Source organism: Triturus cristatus, chromosome 2_2 (assembly GCF_964204655.1).
Source record: "Triturus cristatus chromosome 2_2, aTriCri1.1, whole genome shotgun sequence".
Lineage (NCBI taxonomy): Eukaryota > Metazoa > Chordata > Amphibia > Caudata > Salamandridae > Triturus > Triturus cristatus.
The window spans coordinates 1152565035-1152584016 of NC_140582.1; the positions used below are offsets into that span (position 1 = coordinate 1152565035).

At 45.4% G+C, this 18982-nt stretch overlaps 1 protein-coding gene across 1 annotated transcript in view; it reads right to left on the minus strand.

Moving 5' to 3' along the window:
- DNAAF9 (dynein axonemal assembly factor 9) overlaps window positions 1–18982 on the minus strand; it is a 1049036-nt gene that overhangs the window by 582106 nt on the left and 447948 nt on the right. Inside the window, exons 16-17 of the mRNA XM_085642690.1 lie at window positions 4754–4799; window positions 4038–4149 (exon numbers count right to left, since the gene is read on the minus strand). Coding sequence (XP_085498816.1) covers window positions 4038–4149; window positions 4754–4799 — 158 coding nt within the window. The remainder of the gene's footprint in view (window positions 1–4037; window positions 4150–4753; window positions 4800–18982) is intronic.

Genomic DNA, 18982 nt, shown 5'->3' on the forward strand with positions numbered 1-18982 from the left:
ATAATCGATGTGGGAACCACAGGGGTGTGCAACGTGATGTTCAGTTTCTGCACACCCCTACCCAGGACCTCAGAAAAAGTAGCGATGCCATCGATGGCAGACACTCGCGATGGAGGAGTGGAGGAAAAGTTCGGAGAATAGTCCCGGACCGAGGACCTCGTGGAGGAAGACCATGTGGGTGATCTTGTGCGTCGCCTCTTGTGGGGACGGTAACGGTGATGAGCCCTGGACTGTGATCTGTGTCTAGAAGGAGCTCTTGGTCTTCTGTGAGGAGAAGAACGATCCCTGAATCGTGACCGGCGTGTAGAAGGTGACCTTGGTCTACCAGGAGGAGACTTGCTTCTACGCGGAGAAATCTTGGAGGGCGAATACGTGCAAGAATAGTCTGAGCCCGGACTTCTGCAGCCACCTGTACCCACATTCTCCAACCAGCGAGGTGAAAGTCCAAACTTTTCTGTCGCCTTAGGTGATTTCTCCGGAGAAATCTGAACGATATGTAGACCTGGAGATGATGATCGATCCCCCGATGATGATCTAGATCTGGATCTAACCGCACGTTGGATCTCCTCCGTGGCCGCTGCAGTTCTTTCCCTCGACGTCGAACATCTCGACGTCGATGATGTTTGCGTCTCCATCGGTGTCGATTGCTGGGAACGCCGCTCCGCTCTCGACGGTGGTCTCGACGCCGATCGCCTACGGCGATGCGGAGACCTCGACGTCGACCTTCGCTGGCGGTCCGGTGTTTGACGCCGATCTTCCATGACGTCGAGTTGAGGTTGACCTCCTCGATGTCGAATGATGAGCCTTTGACGAAGATCTTGACGTCGACAGGCCCACTTGCGGCGAGATACAAGTCGTCGCAGCTCTCGACGCTGACCCCCTCGAGGGTGGCGGAGAGTGTCTCGACGTCGACGGAAGCCTCGACGTCGACGGAGACTGTCCGGATCTCATCGGACTAACAGCCTTCGAGCCCGAAGTGCCGTGCCTCGACGCCGACTTACTTGTATGCGGCGGAGAATCTCGACGTCGAGATGGATCTCTTGACGCAGAAGAAGCCCTGGGTCTTTTAGACGGTGGCTTTGACGTCGACGGCGAATCTCCTGGAACCTTGGTCTTCCTGGGATCAGGAGAGGTGGTATGTCGCCGTTTCTGAAGTCGTCTAGCTGAAGAGGGTGGTTTGAAGGATGTATGGTCGCCTTCATGATGGTTTCTTTCCTTCTCCAGCTGGGCATGCAGCTTTATGCGCTCTCTATCGCGTAGAGTGCGCCTGGAAAATTTCTGGCAGTGGGGGCACTGGTCAGGATTGTGTGAAGTTGGAAGACACACAATACACACCGAGTGTGGATCTGCCAGTGCCATCTTATTGCCACAGGAAGGGCATTTCCTGAATAAAGCAGGCATTCTGACTGGAAAAAATTTGAATATACTAAGAAAACCAGCAGAATAAGCTTTCAGGAGGCAGAAAACGTCGAATTTTCTGAGAAAATCTGAAGAGAAAAAACTTTCAGTCAAAAAACTGAAGAGCTCAAGGAGCCGGAAAAAAGAACTGACCTAACTGTCACCTGTGGTGCATCATGGGAGCAAGTGGTCTCCTGCAGGTCTTAAAGGCACGGTCCCCCTACTCTAATGCCTTAAAGGCAAGGTGTCAGTTTTCTTTGTTTTCTTGATACTCTACTGAGGCCTACAGGCAAATGCCTGCAATTACAAGTTTGCTTTATGGCAATAAAGCATTGTTGTGTGACAATTGGCTTAGTGCTTCCTTTTTTCCTTATGGGTTAGGGGTACTACAATGCAAACCTATGTAATTTTCAGCATTTTTGCCGTGTTTGAAACATTTTAGGCTGCATGTATATGTTTTCACATATGCATATATATGTATATATATGTATTTTCTATATGCTACGGGATCCCGCACGTGGGCGGGGATTATTCATAGATTATGACTTTGATGAGTATCCCCTGGATGAGAATTTGATTTTTCACTGGAATTCCGACTTACTGATAGTAAACTAAACAACACCCCCAGACTGTGCACAATATTTCAGAATGTATTTTCCATGACAATGTGTAAGAACGGGGATGATCAGTGTAATCAAAGAAAATCAAAAGGAGTTCAGAAGCTAGCCTGGGTGTGAATCTAGAGCTTCAGCTGGAAAACTACTACAAGTAAAGAACCTCTTTCCTTTTCAGTGTAGAACAGTAGTTCTACCCTGCAAATGAAAGAGGTTATTTAACTGTCATTTAATTGTATTAATTTACCTATTTCATTCATACCTGCACACGCTGTGCACTCAGTAAAAAGCAGTAACAGTCTTTTACAATGCCACATGGAAGTGTCAATGAAGGGCAGGTGGTAGAAAAGAGATTTCTTTAAAATGTTCTACTCCATGTTGACTGATGTTTATCACTAATGTCTACTAAGGATTACTTTGAAAATGTATGTACCAAAGAGCATTCAAAAGCAAAACAGAGGGTGTAGGAGCATAATTCTCATGAAGGAATCAGACTTTCGCCCCAACAGTCAATCCAAGAAAAACAATATGCATCCTGTAGGTGGTCCTAATTGTTTTATAACCAAGAATAAAATGCACTAAATTGGAATAGTGCATTAGCCAACAAGACATCGAAGATCTGACTACAAGTTATCCCTTTCAAATAATGAGAAAGGTATCAGATTAACCATTGTTTGATCACTTGACCAAAAAAGTGATTTACATTCTAAAGGTTCCACTTGCAAGGAATTCGGAGTGGAGCACTCCGTGTTTCAGTGTTGAAATGCAATATATACCGATACTCCCTGGGAGGGAAGGTGGAGGAGGTGGGTAGGGGGTTAAGGGGGGGGGGGGGGTGAAGAGTGGTGGTATGTGTTTATGGAGAATCAAAATTAAACTCAATCGTACTTATATTAAATATTAGTTCAGAGGGAGACAGAGTAACAACAGGCCCGGTTTGACTACTAACTTACAAAACAAATATTGCAGATTAACATCAGATAGGACACATGGCTGCCCAGTTAGTAAATCAATGACGTTCTCCCAGAAAGCAGATCATGAATCATATGACGTAATTAACCTCTATTTTCTTGAGGTTTAGTCTGACAAATTGCTGAAATTATAACAAATCATTCTAATGACCTTTGAAAGACACCTCAAAACTAGCCCGAAGAAGTAATGTAGCACATCTCCTATCTGTGAAAAGTAATGTCCTCTTGAGTTACACTCTGATTTAATCCTGGCATCATCTATCTGGATTTATGATGAATTAATATGGCTCTTCAATAGGTTATAATGACACCTCCAGCATCATAAAATTCAATCATATATTCAGGATAACCATAATAAGTATGTATGAGCCGACTAGACTAAACTCCATGATTCGGTTGGTTGGCAAGCCCACACATCATGCATATTCTTTAATTGTAATGGTTTTGGATGGTGGTTCGTGTGATGCTTTTGTACAAGTTCTCACTGCAGAGATATGTATAATCTATTGGCTGCTGTTGCTACTAAGGAAGCTTGTACCTAGAAACGCCTTTTAACAGTTTTGATAGGGTTTGCAGAATGTACATGTTACTAAGTGAATACATTGTGTATTTTGATATCCTGAGCATTGGCTGAAGATCTCGGATGCCACTAGAGTCATGAGTGATAACCAGTGAAACCCTTTCTGTTTCTTCAGTGTAGTTGCATTTTAAAAGGTGTTCTCATGGTATTTACATAAAAAAATCATAAATGCATCAATCCATACTGTCCTAATAGATGCCTACGATCAACTCACCTTGGCCTTGCCGCAGTTCCCAAAATTCAACGCGTGAGAGGGGAGGTCGATCCTGCTCTTATAACGTTGCTAAACTCTGGAACGCTCGTAAACACCTAAAAACCTGGCTTTTCCAAAACTTCACCCACTAGCCTTCACTCTGTCAGTCTGTAGTCGCTGCTAGCGCTGGGAGGCCTTCGCGTAGCCATGCGCACTAAATATACTATTAACAATAACAATAACATGCAAGGGAATAAAATAAACATACAAACACTACTAACCCAGTTCTCTCACTAATATCTGAGAAATTAGAAAGGATTCTGAGAAGACAACAGATCCCAGACATCCTCTTCCTTTTTGCAGGTCAGGAATGTCACTGATTACCATGCATGCCTGCAACAATAAAATACCATATTAAGAGAGTTTACATTGAGCACCTATAACAACATGCCATGCATAAAAGTGGAAAAGTAAAGTCATTATTTTGGATGTGTATCCCAGAGATACAGTCAAGGAGACAAAACTGTTCATGTACCATTCAAATATAAACTGGGGCTTCAAAACTTACAGTGAGACATTTAAAACATGCTTAGGAATCCAGGTCTTAGAAACATCTCAAAGACACTATTTACAAACTGTACACGAGACCCATAATGACAAAGCACTTGTCAAATTTGACTGAAAACAGTCACAAAATGTACTCACTAACTATAATGCACTCCCTCTCCAAATTTTACAGTTCCATCAAGCAATATAAAATATACACCACTGTGAAATAACAAATAAGATTAATTGTCACAGTGGATTTCTCAAACATGTTTAAAGAGATTACATTTCTTCTAACTCAAAAAACATTTAAGAAAAGGTCCGTGGTGTAAAATGTATTTGTTAAACAACATTCTCAATACAAATATTGTATTGTGCTCTTTTAACCCAAGTTCAAATACGTTTTTCACTTAGTGAAAGTTGGAATCTATGTAATATTGCATTTGCTTACCGTTTTCACTAAATACAAGCTGTCTTCATGGTCCAATGGCACAGTTCTAAAACAAAAGATTGAAATATGTGTGTATGGTAAATAAGATAACTACATACTGGTATCCTAAGGCAAATCTGGTATAACTCAACCAAGCATGATAGTTGAAATGCATGCAGACCACGGAATGCTTCATAACAGCACTTACTCTGGCAAAGCTCAGGGTTTGCCATATCCATAAACAAGACACACACATACACCCGGTGTAATTTCTCACTAGATTTAGCTACCCAGCTAAAAAAAATAATTTACAAAAGCAGGATGTGGCAGAAGATACTAGGTCAATAACTTAATTCTCTTCTCATGTGGAGAGACTGGTTAATCAGTTGCAACAAAAAGGTTACTTACCTTTGGTGACGTCTTTTCTGGTAACTACTCTATCTAAACATACATTCCTCACCTTTAGAACAGCCCCAGGCGCCAGATTGGATCGGGTTGATTTTTCAGCATAACCCCTGTGCGCCAGTAGGTGGCATCATGCAGCTCCGGGTAGACTCCGCTACCTCTTTAAAGTGACGACTAAGCTGAATATACATATACGCCTCCCAAGCATGCCAATGTGACTTTCTTACTACACATCGTCCACTCCCTACGACGCAGAGCCCAAAAACATATTATGCATGCTAGTGAGCAGATCTCTAATTTGGTCCCTTTGTAGATGGGAGAGAGTCCACTCCACAGTAGGAGGAGGTGGAAGGGAAGAGAGGAATCGGTTAGAGTATCCACCACAAAAGCTTTATAAAAGGTTCAGTAAATTGTTTTTCTGATGGATACTTCTAACCGCGGATTCCTCACTTTTATAAAAGATACCAAAGCAGTACATCCCCAGAGGTGGGTCAGTTGAAATACTCAGACCAAAAAGTCCTGCAGGACCGAACAGCCACCATGCCCTCCCCGTCAGACCTGGATATCTAGGCAACAGTATGTCATGAACGAATGCAGATGCCTATGTTTCAGCCTGAACAATATCCGGACGTCAGCTTGCAGAGGTGGTGGCCATGGAATGGCCTTGACTTCACTATGTGGAGCCCCACCCAACCACCTGTTGACATGTGAGAAAATTGGTATGAAAGTTTCAGGATCCAGTCTGGAGCCTGGGAAAGTCACAAGGTGAGGAATCTACAGCTAGTAGCATCTATCAGTATTAGGTAGCATGACAACTGGATGAGCTTTAGTTATTTACCAGTACAACATCAGACAAGTTCGCTTTAAAGTCTGGCAAGGGTGCACCGGGTCATTGATTGGCGACGGTGAAGTTGACAATAGCGGTTGTGCGGTAGAAAAAGGACGGGATAATTGGTCCGGCGTGGAGGCTTGCACAGGTGTCAATACGGCCTGGTAATGGTTCCCAAGGGACTAGACTGTCGGGTGAAGACCTGCCACTGATAATCCGACTGGAGGCCTGCAGATCCGAGGAACTTAAAGGCAAAGCTATAGGCTAATGCTGTGATGGCACTAACCCATGCACCTTATACATTTGTGTTCCCCTACCATGATTGCCCAACTGCCAGTATCTTGGTTTTTCATTTTGGTCTTGCATCACACTACTCCAGCATGACTACAGATGGCTGGAACCTGTCCCTTGACACGAGTACGTTTGTGGACCTGTCCTGTGACCTTGCGGCACACCTCAACTGTGCCTTTATTAACAGGTAGCGGACTACTGTCCTAGTCATGGGATCAGCACATTGAGTAGGGGTGGCCACTCTTATAACATTCAAGTTCTATGCAGTTGCCCAAATCATAGTGCTAACATTCCAAGTGTTTGTTATGCACGTTTGTACATGCAGCTTGTGTTGCACATGCGTGTATGTGTGTGTGTGTGTGTGTCTGTCTATAAGTGTCTGTGTGTGAGCTAGAGTAAAGCAGGCCTGTGGAATCCAATTTGAATCACCTAGCCTGGCCTTTTGTACAAGACGGAGGTAAGGTTGTGTTCTCAGACAGCTGAAGTGTATTACTGACATTTGCAAAGTTGGAGGAGGAGACATGGACGATTAAGCAAAGGAATAGGAGAGAGGCTTGTTTAGAAATTCAACGAGGCCTTTTGCTTAGCAAGGAGCTGATGATTAGTCTTTCCATTTGATGGATGGCAAAGGTGAAAAATAGAACTGCAGACTTTGGTGCACAAGGTGAAGAGTACCCATTAGGTGAAGCCCAAAATTCTGTCTTTACCAGATTATACCTTCGCTTAGCGGAGGTTAGCCAGGTGGCAGAACCTGCCTCACATCTCTTTGTGCTTCTATTGAGGGTGATACAGGCTGGAGACAACTGTAATAAAGTATTATCTGCTTCTTATGGTTACCCCCACTTTTTGCTGGTGTCACACTGTTTTTGGACTAGTCTGACCGGGATCCTGCTATTCAGAACCCCATTCTATCTGCTTTCTCCCTTAAATTGCTAAGTATGTACTTTAGGTACACGTCAGATTGGTTTCTGGGGTACCCTTATCAGTCCCTAGTATATGGTACACTATGTACCCAGGGCATAGGTACCCCAGAGGCCTCCCTTGGGCTGAAGCATGTATTATGCCACCCATGAGAGGCCATTCAAATTGACACGACCAGCTTGCTACAGCAGACTGTGTAAGCTGGTGCTTGCACCACTTACATAAGATATAGGTTTACTGTATCTATCTAAATCACTACACTTAAATACCTATCAGTCACCCCTGACAGGTCTGATCAATCCTGAAGGCAGGGTGCTGGGTTTTACGTGAGAGGGGGCCCCTACAGGGGCAGAGCCCCTCTGCAGCCTTCAGAGACCATTCTCCGGGATTGTCTGTGATGCAGCCAGACAAATATGTCTAAGTGCATTATAACCTTGCGGTAAATGCTAACTTTAAAACAGCTGCTTAGAAACATGTCGTGTTTGGTGTCAAACACCTTGGAATCATACCTCCACACCAGTAACTGGGAGGTAGGATTCCACCCTTCCAAAGGGACATATGTGGGTCACCGGTCTACCAGGTATCAGCTTTCTCGACCTCAGCAGCACAAAATGGACGCTTCCAGCCACAGACACGATTCTGCTCTCCTGCTGCTGAGCCAAGCTTGAGCAGAGGAAGGCATGACAATAGGCATCCTGTCACAAGGAGGTGTGACCACCTCCCAGACAGCGTTTAGTGTACTAGGGCTGAGTGGGTGCACTCAGAGTGCCAGAAAGTCTGCACTGGGGACACATTTGGTGTCCCTGTGCATAGTCCAGCTCAAACCAGTTCCGGGAGCCACTGGCTCCTGCTCTGGCGTGAAACTGGACAAAGGACATGGGTGTAGCCACCCCTCTGTCCTGCCCCTCCCTTAGGAGGGTCCACATAATCTTTCCACCCATTCCCATGGGTATAAAGTGGGTCACCTGACTACAGGACTTTAGATTTTACCTGGACAAGATTCTGCTAAGAAGAAACCAAGTACTTTGACTGCTGGCACGACGCTGGACGACTGAAGAATCTCCCTTGGAGTAAAGAAGTTACTCCCCTGCAAAAGCAGGCACCTAAATGACCGATTTACTTCTCCCGGGCTCCTGACGACTCTGAAGATTTCAGCAACACAGGAGGTGGGTTCCCGAAGGTCCCTGAGGTCGATCTGCCCTCTCAGCGATTCTGAGACCAGTATCCCTCGTGGGGACCGTGCAACCTGAACCCCTGTGCACTAAGTACATTTGCAGTTGCATATGCTTGTTGACAATTCCCGAGCTTGTACACTGGATTCCGTGTAGTCCTGACCCCGAGCCGAATTTGCACAGAAGATTTGCGGCCTCCACTCACCGAGTGTCCTGTGGGCTGGTACTTTGCAAACTTGCTTAAGGTCTCCTCGCGATCCCTGGCCCGTTGGCCCGTGGGTAACGGCGAGGGTCACCTTGTTTGTTCTTGGGCTTACCTGGTTGCTCCAGACATGCCCTGACTCTCCCTTGCTTGGAGAGTCCCCTGGACCTTGCTGGTCCACACCGTAAACTGTTTACTCTGACCGCGTGGGTTGCATTTGCCAAGGCTTGTTGGTGCTCCAGCCGAACATCGACCCCTCAGCTCTAGACATCCTTCGTGGGACAGCTCACCTCCTGATCCTGGTCGTCCTTGACATCTCCTGGTCCCTTTGGCTGCAGAGTCAAGCAATCCTTCTTCACTCCTGAAGCACTCGACATAGGTGGACAATCGACTACCGAGCCCCTGGTCATCTGAAGTGACCCAAACTCTGTCCCCTCGGCTTTCAGGTTCTTCTCATCTCGAATCCAGGCTTGGATTCCACCGGACACTCTTCGCACTCCTGGCAGCAGTACTTCTTTGCAACTCTCCATTGAAAACGACAAAGGTTTCCGACACCACAGACCCCTATGCACCCGGCTCCTTTGGAATAGGTAACATGGGTACTTCGGTACTCACTGGTGGGTTGGCCTTAGAACCTCCTATGTTCCAAAGGGTTTGCTCGAAGTCCTCTTAGAAGTGTCCTTAACTTGTATCTTTACAACCGCGACTTTCCCATAGAGTTGTACGGAGCACGCGTTCGTGTTTCCTCACTGCACCCGTCCTCCGTGGGCTCCCTGTGTCACTCCTCAGGGTGGTTCATTGGGGTTTCAGCAATTCTACGTGCTCTAGGCACTGTGTCTAGTCAAGTCGTAGTTGTTATACCATTTTCTATTATATGGTTCGGTCTCCCCCTGGAGCCCGCTGTGTAATTTGCTATTTACAAATGTTCTATTGATTCAGAATTGTGTACTTAGTGCCCTAGTCTCGTATAGACACTAGTAGAGAGTGTTATGTTAATAAATACATACTTTTGTACAAAACTGTGTGGTTCTCATTTCATTTAGTCATTTAGGAGGGGATATTCTGGTAAAACAAGCTGCTTTACATTCCTTCAAGATTAAGCCTGAAGGCTGGACTCCACAGCTACCACTAGGACAGCTTTTAAAAGGTTATCTTTGACCTCATACATCATAAGGGTCGTGTGGACTGGTACAGGGTGCAGGCCACCTTCTCACAACAACCCTGCGGTGAGAAGCAGTACTCTAACACAAAGGCTGTATCTGGAGAGCAGTATGCAAAGAACACTTGAAAGAAGAACCACTAATAACTGATTCTGAAAATGGATACACGTCATGTCTGCTTCTGCTGTATAAAACAAAAGTTGGACCCCTGTACTCAATTTATTGTTCCAGTTTCAAATCCTCCATGGAAAAGGAATAGAGTGCTCATACGGCTAATGTGCAGCCACATCTATAATAGTGTGACAGCAAGATTCCCAGTGGTGATCACTAAAGTGGAATATGCTGATGTAACTAATTAGTCTTACACACTGGTAGGAGTCCTCAATTAGTTGTCATAATGAGGGGTATGAATTTGAGCCAGTAAATTGGAGAAATAAATTAAATACTAATACTAATATGGAATAGTCTCTGGTGGATTTAGTATGTTGACTGATGATGGAGTGTGCAGATTGAACCAGGACATTATTGGTGATATACAGAGCAAATTAATGCATGTGCATGGGTTAGCCTCTATAAGGTGGCAGCATGTGACACATGGTATATTTATATTGATAATAAATATTTCAGAAGTGCATTCAAAAAGTACTTGATTGTTTCACATTGAGACTGTATAAGTAACAAGTATATTTGAGCAATTGGAACATATTTGGATTGATATGCTTATTTTCACGAACATACTGGCTTCACACTGAGGTGGAGCAAGATGTAGGATCTTAAGGGATAATTTACATATTTGTCTAAATGATATCCAAGAATGGTTACATATAAATATTGAATTTACTACTTTGAACTTGCAACCTGTCGCAGAGCGCTAAGAAACCACTTCTGATGATGAACTGTAAAGTTTTCTAGCCATAAAGTCGGAATTAATAATTTACATTATGTTATGGTATTTACCATTTTGAATAATGAATTTGAATTTGGGTCTTCCATGCTGATCTAACTATATGAACGAGAATAAGATAAGTTAAGTTGATTATTTTGTTTTAGCCTGTGTGTTGTTGTTGATTGCTAAGGCAGTGGATATGATCAATGAGATATTATGTCACCATGTTATTTTGCAATTTGTAATTTATGTCTATACTGATTGTTTTTATTTGGGTTATTGTTCTAACTCTCAAGATGTGTAGAATTACTGTGTCTTTTTAGCAATCTGTAACATAGAAAGTATTCACATTGTGTATACTTGTTTTTGTGAGGGTTTTCACTGTATGCCCTAGCAAATATGTTTTTGCAGCCCGGATTAGGTCCTGGTTAGGGGCGAAACGCATTATGATGAACTGTAAGGTTTTCTAGCCAAAATGTATCGCTGATTAAGTTCTGGGTAGGAATGAAACACGTTGGCTGGGTTAAGATGATGTATACCACGTGTCTCCAACCAGTCGATCATGACCTACCAATAGCTCACAGACACATTCAGAGTAGCTCACAGTCTTGAGTTCATTTTTAAATAAACACATGGTCACATTTTCCTTTTAGAGTTCAGGGAAGGCTGTGTTTATTTTACATTTTTATTCTCAGGCTGCAGATAGCAGGGACTGATGAGAAGTGCTGGAATCAGATTTATGACCCAGGGCACAGAGGCGAAGAACTGAAACACTGAGGTATTTAAATCTTAAATAAAAGTCCTTGTCAACTCAATATTGAAGCATGAGACCAAATTGATGTTTCTGAATGCTTGTAAATTCAAGAAAATTAAAAGGAAGAATTAACTTAATCATTAAGTTTTTTTAATTTTAGCCCATTTCAAAGTGTTGCATTTATGAACAGCAGGCCACTTGCTCCCAGTGGCCAGTAGACACTGTGCCATTTTTACAACTGAAAGATTATATCATTTTTTTCAAATGGGAAGAATTTAAAGTGGATCTAAATATTTCTATGAAACATTGAGTCAATGTTTTTCTCCATCTTCAGTTAAGCCAATTAACGTCTTAATATTTTATGAAGCATACTTCTTCACTTTTAATTCTACTTATTTAATCAAATAGCTGTATTTTCCGGTCATAAATATTGCACCATTTCTACAGGTCACCGAGTGCAAAATGCCTGTTGCTGTATATGCAACTTTTTGAAATGGGAGAAAATGTAAATGAGGAGTTTTATGGAATTCATTTAAACATAATGTTAATGCTTCAGTTTAATTTTTTCCCATTTCAAAGTGTTGCATATACACACAGCATGCATCTTGCTCCCAGTGGCTTTTAGACAAAGTGTCATACTTGTAACTGAAAAATACACACAAAAAATCAAGTGGGAGAAATTTAAAGTATAGAAAAATATTCTATACTATGAATTTTCTTTGCAGAACATTCTTCTGCAATTTAAATTACTCCTGTAAAAAAAATATATTGGTGTATGTTTTAGCGTCATACATTTAACAGTGCCACATATGGCAAACAGTATGTCCTGTGCCACAGGTACATAGAACACAGGCTCTCAGTCACCCATTGTCGTGCTAGAGGCACTCTTGTGGTTTGACACCCTGAGATGACCTTTGACTACCATTATTTTAACTGACTTTAGTGTGTTATTTTATCCTAGCCTGAATGTACGATGTCCTGCATATGCCTTGCTTCTTTTACAGGTTTATTTCTTGTAATCTTACTGTCTTTCAGTGGGAGCTGTCACGGAGTAGGACAGCCTTGCCAAGAACAGAACGTGTGGGATGTGCATTTGAAAGCGTTAGAGGGAGAGAGAGGTGTGGAATGTACTCTTTGGTTTTGAAGTGCAGTGTTGTGGGCAGTGATGCACACATGTGCTTGGTGTTGTACATTGAGAGATGAAGTATGTGAAGCTATAGGACATTGAGAGATAAAGTATGTGAATCTATAAGCAGTCGTGCACAATTGTGCCTTGTAATGTACATTGATGAGAATGATCAAGTTCTTACTTTTGGCTTTGACATGGCCTCATGTCATCCTTTTTTCTGACTTTGCCTTGCTTCAGCTTTTCTGCGTGCACAGCAGTGCTTGCAAGTTGTTTGGGTTATTCATTTCAAGGTCTTTTTGTTTTTGTGAGAGATTGTTTATGTACCCGGAAGGCTTTGTGAGCTTCGGCAAGATAAAGGCTGGAAAATACGAGATTTGGAGAAGGGGCGTGAACTCGTTCCTGCCATGGGAATGCTTGCTTGGAACCTGGCCAGTTCTGGTAAGATTCTTCTGGCCCGGGGGGAGGTCTTTCCCGAACCTTCTAGTGTGCTTTGAGATCATAAAGCTGAGGGTTGTTGACTCAGAAATCGGGAGTTTGAAATCCTAGTGGGGACGGACGCGTCTACCTCGGAGTGTGGGACCCTGGTTGCTGAAGCTCTCAACCACGGCTGTTTAACTTCCCCAGTCAGGAGTGGGTGAGATGCAGTGTTTGCACCAGGTGAAGTATTGAGTTTTGGTTATTGCCATTGTGATGTTTGGCCAGTGGCATTGATCATTTGAGGTGTTTTCTTTGTGATGTGGGAGTGAGTTGAGGTGCACATCCAAAGTAATCATCTGATGTATACATATCTTTCTGATCTCCTGCAGGACGTCCAGTATATTTGCTCGAGTCTTATCTCATATTATTTTCTGCTTGTTTATTAATCAGTATTATTCATGCATTTGGATTATTGCTTGCATATAAACATATATATCTCTTTGTGTATTTGAATCTTGTGCATTTGGCATCTGGGAAAGCCTTTCGGTTAGAGAGCATTGTGTAAAATAAATCCCCAAGCCTTATTCTAAAAGAGAGAGTGTCCTTGCATTTTGTAAAATAAAACCCTTTTCTAAAGGTGCTGTGTTTATGTCTCCTGCTTCGCCTCGTGGGTTTGGGCTACCGTGTGGAAGATTGTGTATTATCTGATAGGCGCAAGCAAGACAACTATACACATATATGCCATTCGTATGCACACATGTTCATACATCCCTGAAGACCTCACTCTCACTGACACGTGACCCCCCTGTTAAAGTGCCCCTAGTCAAAGTATTTTGTTCAAACCATAGTCTTTGGCTCTATGGACAACAGGCTTAATTTAAATGAAACTGGACGTGGGGGTGTCTGGTAACATTGCACGAGTGGCTTGGCTTTCAGTAGCTCACAAGAATTTTCAGTGATAAGAAGTAGCTTTCACTACAGAAAAGGTTGGAGACCCCTGATGTATACTGTTTCAAGCAAGATTCAAGAATAAATATTGATTCCCTGTTTTTACAATGGTCTTCAAATGTATTGACAGGTATTAAATCATTATGACGTAGCCACAACAACAAGGTCATTTGGGACTTTGTTGAATACAATTTGTGTGATAACAGTATTATAGACAACTTATTATTATGGAGTTCTTCCCTTTGTTATTTGTTTAAGATTATTGAGGGGTTTATCTGGAAGTTGAACCTCGAGGCTTGAGTACCCAAACTTGATCTAATATATTCTTATATATATATAATATATTATATATTGTGCCTCCCCCCAAGCCCTTAAGCTGGTTTGGAGTGCACCCTTCTTTGCTCCTGGGGGACAGTACACCCCCTCCCGCTGGCAAAACTCCCTGAGTTGGGCCACAGTGTACGTTTCTAGATTTTCTAGTACAAACTCCATCTCGCCCACTCAGGTTAGAGGACAGGTTTTGTGCAGTAACTATGCAGGGGGGTACCTTTAATAATACCTCCTCCCACCACCAGAGTAAATTTGGAAAAAACAAAAACCCACAATTAGGAAGGCCGCTTTGAGAAAACTCCCAGTGTAGGCCTATGGACTACCCACAGTTATTGTTGAGTATACGTAGGCACAGCTCAATCCCACCACTGAACACCAATTTATGTTGGAAAACCCCACTCCCACACTAGAAGGGGTGGTGGTGGTCTTCCGAACACACTGTGGTAGCTTGGCTCGAGTGGTCAGGAATCAGGCTCCGTGCTAAGCATACAACATACCCAAACAATAACCATGCGTGCATCCGTTCCAAAAACGACTCTACACCGTAAAAATTATGAAAATAACTTTCTTTATCTGCTTTTTCTCTTAGTTGCTGATTGGAGAAAATAAATAACAATCACAATATACAAACTTTTTAGAAAGTGCAGGACAAATAAATACTGGCTTACTGATTCAATAAATAGGGGTGATCATAAATACTGAAGGCATAAATAAGAGTGCAATACAGACCGGCAATTAAATATTCTGAGGCAATAAATACTGTAACCAATAAATATTGTGCATCAATAAATACTGTGGACCAATAAATACAGTGGAACAATAAATAGGTTAAATACAATAAATACAGTGCCCCTAATAAATACTTAAAAGCTGACAGTGACACTCATAGAATCAGATCACTTTTGAATTCCTAAGGGCTGATTTGGCCCAGGCACAGCTTGTGGGGATGTGGAAGGCTTGGGGGTGTCTACTCCCTGGCTTGGTCAAGGCTGAGGCCTAAACTGAGGTAGATAAAGGGGGAAAATACCAGAGACCTGGCTCTCTCTCTCCACACAACTTCACTAGATTAGTCCCAGTTCACCCCTGGCACAGTCAGGTTGGTTCCAGCACCTCCCTAGCCCCTTAGAGCAGTCTCTCAGGTCTCCACAGGGCCTTAGGCGCCCTCTACTCCACTTACTGCCCTTTTTCTGATGCTCCGACGCCGCTGGAGTCGTATCGATGCCGTGAGGCGGTTCCGGTTCGATGTCGGTGGCCTCGGCACAATGTCAGTTCTTTGACGACGCCGGCAGGCGGATCCGGTCTCGATGTCAGCGGCCTCGGTTCGATCTCGACCTCCGATTCGATGGCGTCGGGCAGTCTTACTCGATGTCGACTTCGGGCGGCTCCGGTCTGATGGCGACCTCGGCTTCGATGACGTCGGCCGGCCTTGCCTCGATGTCGACTTCCGGCGGCTCCGGAGTGCGATCCTCACTCCCGACCTCCGGTGCTCCTCACAGGTTTCCGGCGACTCCGGAGTGCGACCTCCACTCCCGACCTCCGGCACGATTCTCACAGGTTCCGGCGACTCCGGAGTGCGATCCTCACTCCCGACCTCCGTTACCCCTCACCTCGGTCTCCGACGACTCCGGAGGGCGGACTTCACTCCTCCGATGACGCCGCTCACTCGACCTCGGGTGACTTCCTCCTCGACCTCTGGTATTCCTCACGACCTCTGACGGCGCCCTCTCTCGACCTCTGGCGGCTCCGGGTACGACGTCTGCTCTTCCAGTCAGCGCCGCTTCTCCACCTCGGGCTCCAGGTCTTAGGCTACTCGACGTCGGACTTCAGGGAAACCAGCTTCCAGGTCAGGATCTTGCTGTTCTCTTGTTTCTAAGGCCTGTTCCTGCTGTCCAGGTCCTCAGGATGGTTTTTCTGACTTCTTCCCACACAGGGCTCTAGGCTGGGCTCCGTCAGTAGGGACTAGTATCAAGGGTGGGTTTATGGACCCCACTCCAGGCACAAGTTTCCACCCCTGCTGCTTCACTCCTTCCTCCTTCACGTTTGTGCTGCTCACTCTTCACCAGTCAGGTGCCAACTGCCAGCTCCAACTGCCAACTCTCCCTCTTAGCTTCCCAACATTCTAAACCGCCTCCAACTGTCACAGGGTTCTGGAATGTTCTGGAAGGTGCTGGTAGGTTCCAGTGGATGCTGGTGATGTCACAGGTGGCCACCATTTTGTGCTCCAGGCCCTCAGACAGAAGTTTCAGGGGTGGGTAAAATGGCCCCCTGAATCTGCATCAACATGAAAAATGAAAACAAATGAGGGAAAAAGGGCCAAGTCCTACACAACCCCCTTCCAGCCAAAAGCCAGGGTAGACCGATCAATGCCTTGATGGTCTTCCCTGCTTGGGGCGAGAAAAGGTGGACGCCGGCCCGCAACGGCAGGAGCTCCCGCAAGTTCTCCTCCGCTCTGGAACCCAATGGTTCCCTAACAAGCCTCCCTGGACCAACAAAACCACCCCACTGAGGCTCCCTAGCTAGTTGTGGCCAGGACCGGCCCCTGGGCCGTCCAGATGTCTCTGGCCCGGGTGATCTCGCGGAGTGGGGGGCAGTAGCCCCAGGCTTGTAGTGCCCGTTGACCACTCCGGTCCTCCTCCTTGCAGTCCTAAACTGCCTCTGGTCCTTCCTCCTGGGGTTCACACCCTTAGGCTGACCAGCCTTCAGGGGCGAGGCTCTCCTCCCCCTAACTCTTCTTCTGGGGTTCCTCACCCTACCCTGCGAGGCACCCTCAGACCAACACTTCCTCCTCAGTCTAGGGCCTTGACCCCTCAACTGATCCTTCAACCTAGGGTCTAAACCCTTAGGCTGAGTCGGTGCCCGAGGCGAGACCTTCCTCCCTCTGCACCCCCTTCCAGATTTCAGCACCCTCCTAACGGGAAAAGTACCCCTGGAAGTCAATTTCGGGGGGACCCGGTTAACAGAGGCCCCACCCGCCAGGTCAGGCAACCCCTGAGCCTGGCATCCCAGCCCAGGACCTAAACCCTGAAACTGGGCCAACCCCAGAACCTTGGGCGCGCTGGTTACAGTTGCCCTGGGTCCTCCTGACACTAGGGGCTCCCCTGCACTGGAGGGCACATCGGGACAGCCTAGGCTCCCAACCTGGGGCTCCCTTGCGGAACTCTCCAGGCCCTGAGACTTCGGTTGGGGCACCTCGGGACACCTCCCCGTCTCACGCCTTCCTACAGATAGGTCGTGAGGCCCTACAACCCTCTCTCCCTGGGACCTAGCTGGGCTATCTGCCACTTCTCCCACCTCGCTGGGTTGGGAGATCCCTGCACTACCCCCTTCAGGTTCCCACCCCAATGCCTCCTCAGACACCCTGGTGATGTCATCCTGGGGTAAATAAACTTCTAGCTCCTGTGGAGCTTCCGGTATGCTGCCACCAGTGTCCTCGCTGGACACACTCATCTGGAGGGCACGCAGCTCCAACTCCCTCATCTGAAGCTCGTGCGCCATCCTTCTCTCCTCCATCTCTTTCTCCAGCCTTGCTAAGTCCCATGTGAGCTGTCTTTTCTCCCTCCGGTCTGTTAACTCCACTTTAGACAAGCCACCGCTAGAGGCACTGCTGCCCTTCCTGGAAAGTGTCCTGGGCCCTGCTGACAGGTTCCCCACCTCAGGTTGGTACATCTCAGCCCCCTCGGGGTCAGGCTCTCCATCCCTGTCTTCCTCCTCAGCCTTGCTTTCTCGGCGTGCCTCCCCCCAAGCCCTTAAGCTGGTTTGGAGTGCACCCTTCTTTGCTCCTGGGGGACAGTACACCCCCTACCGCTGGCAAAACTCCCTGAGTTGGGCCACAGTGTACGTTTCTAGATTTTCTAGTACAAACTCCATCTTGCCCACTCAGGTTAGAGGACAGGTTTTGTGCAGTAACTATGCAGGGGGGTACCTTTAATAATACCTCCTCCCACCACCAGAGTAAATTTGGAAAAAACAAAAACCCACAATTAGGAAGGCCGCTTTGAGAAAACTCCCGGTGTAGGCCTATGGACTACCCACAGTTATTGTTGAGTATACGTAGGCACAGCTCTATCCCACCGCTGCCACCAATTTATGTTGGAAAACCCCACTCCCACACTAGAAGGGGTGGTGGTGGTCTTCCGAACACACTGTGGTAGCTTGGCTCGAGTGGTCAGGAATCAGGCTCCGTGCTAAGCATACAACATACCCAAACAATAACCATGCGTGCATCCGTTCCAAAAACGACTCTACACCGTAAAAATTATGAAAATAACTTTCTTTATCTGCTTTTTCTCTTAGTTGCTGATTGGAGAAAATAAATAACAATCACAATATACAAACTTTTTAGAAAGTGCAGGACAAATAAATACTGGCTTACTGATTCAATAAATAGGGGTGATCATAAATACTGAAGGCATAAATAAGAGTGCAATACAGACCGGCAATTAAATATTCTGAGGCAATAAATACTGTAACCAATAAATATTGTGCATCAATAAATACTGTGGACCAATAAATACAGTGGAACAATAAATAGGTTAAATACAATAAATACAGTGCCCCTAATAAATACTTAAAAGCTGACAGTGACACTCATAGAATCAGATCACTTTTGAATTCCTAAGGGCTGATTTGGCCCAGGCACAGCTTGTGGGGATGTGGAAGGCTTGGGGGTGTCTACTCCCTGGCTTGGTCAAGGCTGAGGCCTAAACTGAGGTAGATAAAGGGGGAAAATACCAGAGACCTGGCTCTCTCTCTCCACACAACTTCTCTAGATTAGTCCCAGTTCACCCCTGGCACAGTCAGGTTGGT